At 46.6% G+C, this 12,292-nt stretch overlaps 1 protein-coding gene across 4 annotated transcripts in view; it reads left to right on the forward strand.

The window, feature by feature from the left end:
• SLC11A2 (solute carrier family 11 member 2) overlaps positions 1-12,292 on the forward strand; it is a 36,300-nt gene that overhangs the window by 17,180 nt on the left and 6,828 nt on the right. For all 4 annotated transcript variants that reach the window (XM_007502911.3, XM_007502914.3, XM_056798232.1 and 1 more), the window contains exons 5-15: positions 590-709; positions 2,906-3,012; positions 3,331-3,401; positions 3,526-3,593; positions 4,333-4,488; positions 5,871-6,029; positions 8,320-8,406; positions 8,910-9,029; positions 9,140-9,289; positions 10,540-10,613; positions 11,242-11,395. In XM_007502911.3, the coding sequence (XP_007502973.1) occupies positions 590-709; positions 2,906-3,012; positions 3,331-3,401; positions 3,526-3,593; positions 4,333-4,488; positions 5,871-6,029; positions 8,320-8,406; positions 8,910-9,029; positions 9,140-9,289; positions 10,540-10,613; positions 11,242-11,395 (1,266 nt within the window). The remainder of the gene's footprint in view (positions 1-589; positions 710-2,905; positions 3,013-3,330; positions 3,402-3,525; positions 3,594-4,332; positions 4,489-5,870; positions 6,030-8,319; positions 8,407-8,909; positions 9,030-9,139; positions 9,290-10,539; positions 10,614-11,241; positions 11,396-12,292) is intronic.

Raw genomic sequence — 12,292 nt, forward strand, 5'->3', positions numbered from 1 at the left:
TTGAGGGCTATGGGCAGATTTTAGCCAGCTCTGGTGAGAGAAGCATGATGATGCTTAAGGACTAGAGAACTGGTCTCAAAGCCCAGAGGCCCTGGGTTCAGATCCTGCCTCTGACACCCTGTTGACTGCATTGACCCTGGGCAATCACAGAACCTCTCAGTGAAGCATCTCTTTAAGGCGAGATGGTGTTGGTCTAGTGTGGGGGAGGTCCCTGTGCCAGTGAATCTCAGGTCCAGTCCAGAATTCTAACCTGCTTTGGTGGTTTCACCATCCAGAATTGCAGGAGAGCCTGAAAAATCTATTCCTTTCCAATGCAGAACACGTTTCACATCAGTCTTTCATTTTGCCTTTATTCCTCTGAACAAAGGAAGGGGTTATGCTAGTCTTGGAAAAACAAGACACACAGAGCTTAGAGGGACTTGCTCAGCCTGTCCCAGCAGGTCAGGTGGAGCCCAAGACTAGAAGGAGGCCCAGGGGTCTCCTGATTCTCCCCGGGGTCTCAGTCTGACAAGATTTCCAAGCATGCTTTGTGCCTGAATAAAGCTCTTTTGCAGTTGCCTAACAAGCGTGGGGATTTCATTTTTCCTAGTTGCTCTGGGTTCTCCTCATGGCCACCCTGGTGGGGCTCCTGCTGCAGCGCCTGGCAGCCAGACTGGGAGTGGTCACGGGTCTGCATCTTGCTGAAGTATGTCATCGCCAGTATCCCAAGGTCAGTGACTCCCTCTGCCGCCCCACAGGGCCTGCAACACAGTGCCAAGCCATGTTGGTTCCTCCCCTCCAGAGAGCCTGGACACTCAAGGGAACTTCCCCCAAGCCAACTGCATTCTAGCCACTGTCATGTGCCCCTTTCATCCCTCTTGTCTCTACTTCCAGGTGATAGCTACTGCAGACTCACAAAGGAGCCTGTCCTGGGGATGTGCTCTATTTCCTCTTAAATGGCCCTGCGATTGCAGTGATTCCAGAGTCCCCCCTCTTATCAGTCATGATAGCTGACATTTACACAGCACTTTAGAGTTCACAACACACCTCTTAACTCATTGAATCCTCTTAATCTCTTCTCTCCCTGTGCTATGGGAGGTGCAAACACTGTTATCTTCACTTCATAGGAGAGGAAATAGGAGGAGGTCCTATCCTTGTTAACTATCAGACCCAGGGCTTTGGCTGTCTCTGCAACCCACCTCTGAAAGAACCTCCTAACTTCTTCCCTTTCTTCATTCCCTTTTCTTCCTCTTTCCTTCCCTTTCTCCCTCCCTTCTTCTCTTCCTCCCTCTTGTTAGATTTAAAATAGTTTTGAGCATTAAATAGTTGTAGATAAGAGAGTGGGAGCCATAAAATGTGATAATTAAAATGTTTGGGAGCAAGGGAAATATATAACAATTATGACCGCTGAAATATGTTTTCTACTGTGTCTTGGTTTTATATAAATATAAGATGGTTGCCAGGGAATATATTCCCAATTTATGAATATGCCCAAGCCAATTGGGTTTTATAGAGAAATTTAATTTATAATACACTGATTAATCAATAGAAAAAGAGAGAAACTAAGAAAGGAATAAGAATGAAGGGCCTCAAGCCAATAAGGCCCAGACATCAGTCCTAAGCGAAATCAGTCAGTTGGTTTTACCAAGATCTCTAGGTAAGGCTTCTCACTCTCTCCCCTCCTTCCTTCCCTTCTTTCCTTCTCTCCTGCCCTCTCCCTCTTTTCCTTCCTTTCTTCCTTCGTCCCTTCTTCCTTCTCTCTCACCCTCCCTGCCTCTCCCCCTTTCCTCCTTTTATATTTCCAGAAGTATGGAAAAAAGGATCTTCTCTCTGAGGATTCTTACTCTATGGCTTGCATAGCCAGGCCAATAATGTCATCACATCACTGCTCTCTCTGTAGCTACGGCATTCTTTGTTCTTCTTTGTTCCTATCAGACCAGCCTCTTTATCTGCTCTCTTCCCACTTTACCTTTGCCTGCACTCTTTCCTGTGTCAAGAATATTCTCCTTTTTGCTTGTTGAATTTCTGTCTACCCTTTAAAGTTCAGTTTGGGTTCAACCCTCCTCCAAGAAGTCTTCCTGGATGAACTTCACCCTGCATCTCAGGAGAAATCATTCTTGCTGGATCTTACAAAGCTCTTGGTTTTGCACTTCTGTTTTCCTTGAATCTTGTCCTTCTTCTAGACAGTGCTCTGTGTGTGGTAGGCACTTACCTGTCCAGAGTCTGGATCATTGGCAGTTCAGTTGGTAGAGGTCCTTCTTTTCTGTTTGTGCTGTGTGCCCCGTGCCCCAGTCTGTAGTAACAATCAGATATTGCCCCTTGGTTCTTCCTGATCAGCCCTCTCTGCTCTGACTGCTCCTCCAGGACCCCCTCCAGCCCTATAGCCCCCTGCCTATACTGATTTGTTTGCTTGTAGGCATCTGTTATGCTAAAGGTCCCTTGAACACAATTAGGTGTTCTTGATTTCCAAATTAGACTCGCCTAGACAAGGCCCTTTCTTCTGCTTCCCCTTTGACTGTACATGCACAAAGTAGGCCCTTTATAGCTTCCCTCAGTTCAGTCCTTCAGACTTTTAGAATATTTTCAGCTGGCCAGGAGGGTAAGCCTCTGCCTGCCCTAAGGGGTGCTATTGAATGGAATGTGGATCAGAGCAGCAGCTACTACCCCTCTCCCCCATGTCCCCCATTTCCTTGTCCCCTGATGCCATAAGAAAGGAAGTGCATTTGCCTTTCTAGCTGCATCTGGTTAAGAGAGGTCTGGAGCCAGCCTGTTTCACAACAGCAAGCTGGGTAACTTGTTGCTTTGCCCTTGGACTGGTGCTAAGATAGGGGACTTTGGATGTGCAGAAATCCCTGGACCTCTAGGGCAGTGTTCTCTGAAATGACTACTGAATTTTGAACTAGATCTCTCCACTGTTTGTGTCAAGGTCCCCCGAATTATCCTGTGGCTCATGGTGGAGACGGCCATCATAGGCTCAGATATGCAAGAAGTCATAGGTTCAGCTATTGCCATCAATCTCCTGTCTGCCGGGAGGTGAGTTATTTTTCCCATTTCAATTAATGGGAAACTTCAGGTCCCTCCCAATGTTGCTGAGCCTTCACTGTGCCCCTCCATGTGAGGAGAGCATGTGAGAGTGTAACTGAGAATCTCTGAGTCATGGAGCACATGGAGGTGGCAGCCTCTCCTACCAAGCACTAGGCCGTTTCCTTCTCTTCTCAGTGGGCAATGTGCTCCTTACTGGGGGGGAGTCCTGAGCCTCCTGCCACCTGGAATCTGACCTGCCTAGGGTTTGGGGAGCTGGGCTCTTCATCTCTCACCTCCCCTCATCTTCATTTCTGATCTCTGGCCTAGGGTTCCCCTGTGGGGTGGAGTTCTCATCACCATAGCAGACACCTTTGTATTTCTCTTTCTGGACAAATATGGTAAGGAGCAGTTGGGGAAGGGGGAGTGGCAGGGAGAAAACAGTATTGGGGGAGAAAAGGCCTCTTTTCCCTTTAGACGCAGTGTGTCTCATTGAGAACCCTTTCTCCGTGTTTCCTTCCTTAGGTTTGCGGAAACTGGAAGCATTTTTTGGCCTTCTCATCACTATCATGGCCCTCACGTTTGGATATGAAGTAAGTGACACAGATTGTTTTTAAAGCCAGTTATTTTTTAGAGAAGGATGTAAGGCTTGGAGGACTCCATACCACCCATGGAAAATAGAAGCCAGCTTGTGCCTGAGTCAGTCCTAAGTCGGTTTCAGAGATCCCTGTGCCCAAGCCAGACCATTCTGGGGCTTCCCAGGCCTTCTGGAGGATGCTCCCTATCCCTTAGAATTTACCTGCTTTGCATCTGCCTCACAAAACTGGAGCTACTCTTCCTGGTTGATGCTCTTGTTGGATTGGAGAAAAGGGAGGCTTCCCTGTTTGTGTCACAATATCAGACTCATGGAGGTTTAGAGAGCATTATTGGAATAGGGTGGCTGTGGAGGATCTGGGGAATCTGTCCCACAAATTGAGCCAATTTGACTTGTTAGTGTCAGTTGTTAGGCCTCAGATTTCCAACCTAGTGTAAATGATTCCCCCAGAGTTAAGAAATCCATTGAGTTAGATTTAAATGACTTTAGATTATTCATTATTTATAGCCTGTGCTGTTGAGTTATTTGTGAGGTCCTGGGTCCCTTCTCTCCGTCTCCCTCTTGCTCCTTTAAGATTTTACCCGTGGCAGGGTCCCGAAGGTCATTCTTCTCTGACATCAGGGGGGACTGTAAGTTCCACTGTAGCGCAGGGCTGAGGCACCTGTTTCTTTATGGCCCCCCTAGTCAAGGCCAGTATAGGTGTTGTAAATGCTAACCACTCCACCATGTGTGTCCAGTATATTACAGTGCGACCCAGCCAGAGTGAGGTGCTGAAGGGCATGTTCGTCCCCTCTTGTTCAGGCTGTAGCACCTCTCAGGTGGAGCAGGCTGTGGGCATCGTGGGTGCTGTTATCATGCCACACAACATGTATCTTCACTCTGCACTGGTCAAGGTAAGTAAGGCCTGATCCTGAGTGTTCCCTTTGTGTTCTTTCCCTCTAAATACTCTCTCAAAGGATCAACTTGGGAGGTTTTGAAAGAGCAGAGGATCCTTCCTGAGCTGGAAGTTTGCTTTACACAATTGAATCCTGCTCCATACCACCCCCAAGAGGTTTACAAGTTTCTAAAACCTCAAAGGAAATAGAGATTCAAGGCTTTGTAAATAGCCCAAATGCATACTGCACTGACTTCTCTTCACCCCCTGAGCCTCAGGGGACTTGGGGGGGGAAAGGATTCCTCAGGAAAGCAGGAAGAGCCTTCATGTCCAGGGCTAGTCCTGGCTATGTACCTTCCTTCCAAGAACAATAGAACAGTTTCACAAACTGGTTTCCTGGCCCTCTTTCATTTCTGACTTTGGCAGAGTCACGTGAAGGTGATGGGTGCCATCATGAAGAGTGAAGGGAAGTGTTTTCTCCTCTTGGGGGATGAGGATATGTTATGGGGGAGCAGCAGGTAGGGAGGGTTGGGAGATTATAAACAAGAAGCCAGGTCCTGGTAGTAAAGTAGGGGAGCCAGGCTGCTTGTTGGCCATTCTGTACAGTGGAAGAGACAAGGCTCCTTTTCTGGTTCCTTAAGGCCTCATGTGACTAGAAAGCAGAGAACTATATCATGATAAGAATTCCCCATAGCACTCATATGACAGAGAAAGAGAAGGGAATGTTTTCTTCTTGTTTACTTTCTTCAGTAAGTCTCCTAGAGTTTTTCCTCAAGGCTTTATTCTAGATCTAGGCTTGAAGTCAAGAAAAGCAGAGTTCAGATCCAGCCTCCAGCACTAGCTTAGTAACCCTGGCAAGTCACTTAACCTCTGGCTACCTCACATTCCTCAACTGTAAAGTGGGGATAATAGGAACTAATGAGATAATAATCTGGTACAGTGTTTAGCCCAGGGCTTCAATCTTCACTGTAGATTGAAGGACATTGTGTGAGATTTTATTAGAAGTTTCCTAGTTACATTTTAATCTGGTTTTGTGGCTTTTCAGTGCTTGTACGGGAGGGAGTTTGACAAATAGAAATGAGAGCTATAAATATTGAGATTTAGATAGCAAAGTATTTTTTATGTTCATGGCTCCCAAGTGTGTCCTCTGATAGCTAGCTACCTCTTATTTTTCTCCTAATAACATTGAAAAAAACTTCCTTTTGGTATTTTCAGTGTCTAGCACATAGGAGTTTAATGGCTGTCAGGTTTTTTTTTTTTGTCAGGTTGCTGTTTATATGATAAATGAAAAAATGACATCAGGTCCTTCACCTTCCACCTTGCTAGCCTTCCCTTCGTTTGTAGGTCACTCATGCCCACTTCCACTGACCAAGCTCACGGCTCCCTCTCTGTCCTTTCTAGTCTAGACAGGTGAACCGATCCAAGAAACAAGAGATTCGAGAAGCCAACAAGTACTTCTTCATTGAGTCCTGCATTGCTCTTTTTGTCTCCTTCATCATCAACGTCTTTGTTGTCTCTGTCTTTGCTGAGGCCTTTTATGGACAAAGCAACATGGAAGTGGTGAGTCCAGGGAGTGGGCTTCTTGATGTGGAGTAATAGGCCTGGTGCCGAGGAAGACCCTGGAATCAAAGATGAAGGGTCAATCCTAGAAGCTGGCCTACCTCAGACTGGAGGGGAGAGCCAGGGCAGAAATCGGAGATGTATGAGCCAAAGGGAAAGGGTGAAGCTGCCTTAAGCCATATGAGACAGGGACCAGACCCCAGCAATCAGTCTTGGTGCCTTAATTCTACTGACAGTGCCTCTGCCTCTGAGCTCAAAATTTCAGTCATCTTTGACTTTTTCCATCTCCTTTTCTCCAGGCCAAAATTGATTTTTATCTCTACCTTATGTCTGGTATCCATCCCCTTCTCTCTACCTATTTCCATAACTTTCCTATCTCATACTCATTCCTTACACAGACCAAAATAATCTTTCTAATGAACCATTCTGAGCATGTTCTGCCTTCCTGGTCCCTCTGCTTCCAGACCTGGAGAAGGCATTCCATGGCTATTCCAGTCTACTTCACCCTTCCTCTTCTCTGCCTCTTTCTGAAAATTCCTGCATCTACTGATCAGATGAGATCCTGACTCTTCTTTTGACCTATTTATTATGTAGGTATTTTATTTCACCTGTGGATGTATTTTACCTAAGGACTATACTGTTTCTGTCAGTGTATCCGCAGTACTTTGGCTTTTGGATGTCTTATGAAGTCATTAGCTTCTATTCCCTATTCTGAATTTCTTTCAAGACCTCTTCCATTTGGACCTTTTCATGGAACTGTTCTGCATTGCATTTTTTTGCCTCTTTTCCCAATAGGTCAATTCTGTTTTGTTATTCATTTATATATTTATTTTATTTATTTTTTAGAAAATTCTTCATTTGATTTTTGTGCCATTTTGTGATTTTTCCAGTTGATGCTTTTATGTTTAATGTTATTTTCTTTTTACATTCATTTCTTTCCATTTTTCCTCGACCTGTCTTTTGATTTTTCAAATACCTTTTTTGAGTTCTTCTAGTGTTAGGGCAATTTCCATTTTTCTTTGTTTTGCATGTAGTTGCTTGGATCTTATCTTCCCCTGTTGATTCTGTGTCTTAGTTGTTACCATAGAAATTTTCAAGGGTTAGGAGTTTCTTTTGCTGTTGGCTCATTTTCTGAGCCTTTTTTGAAAGCTTCTGATTTTTCTGTCTCCTGTTGCTGGCTTACAGGAGTAAGCACTATGAGCTATTTTGCCCTTGAGATAGATCTTCATCATAGCTCAGGCTTGAAAAAGTCCAGCACTATGGACTTCCAGGCCATACTGTTGGCAGAACAGGGCTGGAACTTCAAGGGGTGAGTCTGAGGAGCTCTTTTGTTAGTGTAGCCCAGGTCCTAGGATCCTGTTCCTCGTCACAGAACCTGGCACAGTAGGTGAAGGGGTGGTTGGTCAGCATTTCTCTATGTAGTTTTGCTTTGTTACAGTTAAAATTGGTTTCTCTGCTAAAGACATTATATTTATGAGGTTTATTAAAAATTAAGAAATAAAGAAAATACCAAATAAGAAAGCACGTGCAACCTTTAATTTTGCCTGTCTGGTAGAGAGCTGCATGTGCCCAGAAATGGAAGCCGAGAGCACCAGCTGTGTGTAGTCAGTTTCTTGGCTCAGGGGAGGACTCAGGGAGATTAGAGAGAATTCTGGGAGCTAGAAAAAAGTTCCAAGGACTTCTGGGAATTGAAGTCTGAGGTTCAAATCTCCATTTTTGTAGCTTCCAGTTTCCCCTGGATATCAGCTCTCTCTGCCTACCCTTCAAGTTGTATTCAGTGGAAGAGCCCCCACAATCCATCCTACTGTTTTTTGACTCCTGTCATTTTGAGGTGCCTTTAAAACTGATTTGAAAGGATTGCCAGGGCAGTTTTACCTTTTACTGCTACTAAACTGCCATCTTGGCTCTGCTGTCCATCCTCAGTTCTAGGGTGCTGAAGTGTTTACTTTAGGAGATAGAGGATCTGAAGTACTTAACAGGTATAGAAGAGGAGGGGGGTATGTTTGAGGGGCTTTAAAGAAAACAAACTTGGAGGCCTGGGGCTTTGTCTTGTCAAAGATGGAGCTAGGCCAGTTTCAGTCACACATCAGTGAATATTTTTGAGGATAGTAAGAATTTGGGGGAGCAAGACCATCATTGGAGGAGCAATCCAGTGACCCAGCTGCTGATCCCAGCTCAGTTCCCAATCTTAGTCCAAGCCTTGGTGCAGCCTGCTGCTGGGGTCTGCCTTTTCAGCCCTATTTCTTCATCTCTGAAAAAGAAATGTATTCTTTTGTCTTTTGAATTCTAGCATGAAATCTGTGTCAATAAGAGCAGTCCTCACAGTGACCTCTTTCCTCAAGACAACAGCACACTGACAGTGGATCTCTACAAGGGGGTGAGTGTCTTCATGTAAGGGTTTGAGTCCATAGGAGCAGTTCTTTCTGCCTGGGCCTCATTAGGAGCCCACCACCTCAGCCAGAGGCCACTTTTGTATTTCTGAAGCTCGGGACTTCATAGATCATTTTAATAGGCAGATTAAAGATAGGCCAAAAAAAGGGCATTAATGGGAAACTAGGTGAAGCAGTTTATAGAGTCAGACTAGGAGATGGGAGGTCCTGGGATCAAATACTGCCTCTTTTCCCTAGCTAAGTGACCCTGGGCAAATCACTTAACCCCAGTGGGCTTGCTCTTATCACTCTTCTGTTCTGGTACTGAGGCTTAGTATTGATTCTGGGGCAGAAGGTACGTGTATTTTTTTGATAAGAAAAAAGAAACATAGTCTTGTTCTCTGTGTGGGTGCAGTGTATAGCAAGGACAGTATAGCAAAGAGGAACGTGTACAAAGTGGCTTGTGGAAAGCTCAGGTGGAGAGCTGGCTTTCTCCCATCTTCTTCTCCAGGGGGTGGTTCTGGGGTGCTACTTTGGGCCTGTGGCACTCTACATCTGGGCAGTGGGAATCCTGGCTGCAGGACAAAGCTCTACCATGACGGGGACCTATTCTGGCCAGTTTGTCATGGAGGTATGTGCTGTTCCCACTGGACTGGGAGGGAGGTGGGAGGTGAAGGGGGGATGACTCCCAGCTCTCATCTCATTTCCCTTCCCCACCCCCATCCCTTTTTCCTCCCCCAGGGATTCCTGAATCTAAAGTGGTCACGGTTTGCTCGAGTGATCCTGACTCGTTCCATTGCCATCGTCCCAACTCTGCTGATCTCAGTCTTCCAGGATGTGGAGCATCTAACAGGAATGAATGACTTCCTGAATGTACTACAGAGCTTACAGGTGAGCAGGCAGCCACAGGTGGTCCTGGGGCCCAGGAGACCCCCAGGTTTGCTGGGCAATGTGCACAAGTAGAAATAATGGAGGCTCTCCAGGACCCCCTCTGCACAGTGGCTCTTCTTATGTGTTATTCCCCTCTCTGGGCTTCAGTTTCTTTAACTGTTAAGTGGGCATAGTAATACTTGGACACTGCCTCAGGCTTCTTTTAAAAATATATTGAGTGGGCAGTTGGGTGACTCAGTGGATAGAGCAAGGCCTAGAGATAAGAAATCCTGGGCTCAAAGCTGGCCTCAGATATTTTCTTGACGTGTGGGACCCATGGCAGTATTGATTCTAAGACTGAAGGTCAGGGATATAATAAATTTTGACCTTGTGCTCTTTTTACCTTCTCTTGAGCTTCTCCCCCAAAAGCCATCTCCTAACAAAGAATGAAAACGAAAGTATCAGTTATAGATAATCAGATTTGGCCATATGGGGTAGTTTTGAGGAAAGAATTTGTAATATGCTTCCACCATACTCAGAGCCTGTAGAGCAAACACTGGAACAAGCAGCCAGGCCCAGCCAGTTATAGACCAAGCATATTCGGAGTCCTGATTGGGTTGCTCTGGCTTAGTTCCTGGGAATCACAGTTTGTGCTGCCCTCATGGAAGGCACCCACTCCCAGGCACATCAGGCCAAGGTTCCACTGTTTGGGACCTTTTTGCTTTGTCCCTGCTCCCTGAGGTCCCCCTTGTCACTTGGACGGTATAGATTTGGCTGTTTGGCTTTTAGCCTGGCCCAGTGTGAGCCCCTTTAGTGCTTTCCAGGAAGCTCTGACTGCTCAGGCCACTCGGCTCCTGCCCACCCTAGAAAACTGTCTTGTATTTCATTTTCTGGACCCTTGTGCGCTCAAAGGTGTCCTCTAGGGTGAACTGTTCTGGCACTTAACCAAATTGCTTTTTGAACCAAAGGGAATATTTAGCCCTGCAGAGGGGTGAGGTGGAGGCAGGAGAGACAGGGGTGCTAGTAAAATGTGTTTTTTTAAAAGAGAAGTTTTGAGCTAATGGTGATGGTGTAGAGGTGCCTTTGGATGGACAGCCCTGGGGAGTGGAGCAGGCACCTGTGTGGGAGCAGTAGGAGTGAGAATTGTGTGTGTGGGGGGGGAACAAGTGGGCCAGGGCTAGGGGTGATACCAGGATGATTTCCATCTGCTTCTTCTCTGGAACAATCCAGTAGCTTTGGCTCCTCCCTCATGAGAGCTCTCTCTTTTCCAGCTTCCCTTTGCTCTCATCCCTGTCCTCACATTTACCAGTCTCCGTCCAGTGATGAACGACTTTGCCAATGGACTGTGAGTATGCACAGTGGGGTCGGGGTGGCTCAAGGAGACACAGGACAAGAGGAGGTGTTGAATAGAGAGTATGATGGAGGAGCAGCAGTGGAACCTCAACCCTGTTGAGCTGGTCCATAGACTGTAGCATCAGCAGTTTTGACTTAATTCAGTAGGGAGTGGAGAGCCTCGAACTCCTTTGTTTAAGTGGAAAAGTTCTGTGGTTAGAGTGGTGTATTAGGAGCATTGAGGAGAGCATTGGGAAGGACTGATGACGAGGGAGTAAATGAAGGGTAAGTGGGCCAGCATGGAGTCTGTTTGTAGTCTAGTTGAGAGGAAATGAGCTCGGATAAAAGGAATCTTTGTAAGCTCTGCCTTTTCCCACCAGGAATCTTTCTTGGGCTAAAGGGCTTCCTGCTCTTCTCAGTGAGGGAGTCAAGGATCATCCTAGTCCTGCCTTCAGAGTCTGAATCAGTGGGAGGAAAGCTCCTTTTCCTTTTATTGAAAGGGGCTTGGCTTACTGTGCTGTGGGGTCTCAGGCTGCTAGATCTCAGGATGACTCATTGCTTCTCCAGAGAAAGCCCTCCCATCTTTGTAGTTGGCTAAGCGGGACTACCAGTTTCTTGGTGACATTCTGTTCTTTCTGCAGGGTCTGGAGGATTTTAGGTGGGATCCTTGTTCTCCTTATCTGTGGCATCAACATGTACTTTGTGGTCGTCTATGTTCAAGACCTGGGGCACATCGCACTGTATGTGGTGGCTGCTGTGGTGTCTGTGGCCTATCTCTGTTTTGTGATCTACCTGGTGAGTGATTTCCCAAGATCCTCTGGGGAAGGAGCCATAGATGCCAGGGTCTCAGAGGTTCCCATGGCATGTTGGTAGATGGGTCTGACTGGCCAGGGCTCAAGTTTAAGAAACGGAAACTGTCTCAGTGTTGTATATGTTGCCCAATCTCACAGTCGCTTAGCAGGGTTTATAAGAAATATCAACCATCTGCAAACACTTCCCTAAACTTTTACATTGGTTCCTAAGATTTGCCCCTACTTGCCTTGTGGTCTTTTCAGCCCCCATCAAAAGAGCTAAGGAAATCCATCCTGTGAGCCCCAAAGAGTCTGTCTACTCACCTTTAGAGGGGTGCTTCTCCCAGTGAGAGCAGTCTCCCTGCCATTTTCCTGGGTTCCATGATGAGTCCTTCAAGGCAAGGATGCTTATCTGGGGCCATCACTGATGGCCCATGACCTTGGAGGGGAAAAAAGGGAGCTCTTGATTTTCACTGCATGCAACACATGTGGTTCTGAGAAGGGTTCTGTAGGCTTCATCAGGCCCAAAAGAAACCTTCCCCATCCCTCCAGGGCCTCTTGCAAAGAGCTGCCCTTCTGCTGGCCCCCACCGCATTGCCCAGAATGCTTCCTGGGCCACTGTGGTCAGAATCATCCCAGCTCCTAGACCAGGTTTCAGAGGAGACCAGGCAGTGGGTCAGCATCATCTCTCCATCTCCAGCCAGTGCCCTCACCCCCTGGAGGGCTGCCTGTGGGGAGGTGGTCAAGGGCTTGGGATTTAGATGCAGAATATTTACTAATGTCCACAGTCCTTGAGTTCTTCTCAGGCACAGTCCTGGGAATCCTCCCTGGAGATTGAGAGGTACACTTGCTCTCATGGAACTGAGTATAGCCTGGGTCATCACATGACACTGGCTGGTGG

Source organism: Monodelphis domestica, chromosome 5, assembly GCF_027887165.1.
Source record: "Monodelphis domestica isolate mMonDom1 chromosome 5, mMonDom1.pri, whole genome shotgun sequence".
In the NCBI taxonomy this organism is placed as follows: Eukaryota; Metazoa; Chordata; class Mammalia; order Didelphimorphia; family Didelphidae; genus Monodelphis; species Monodelphis domestica.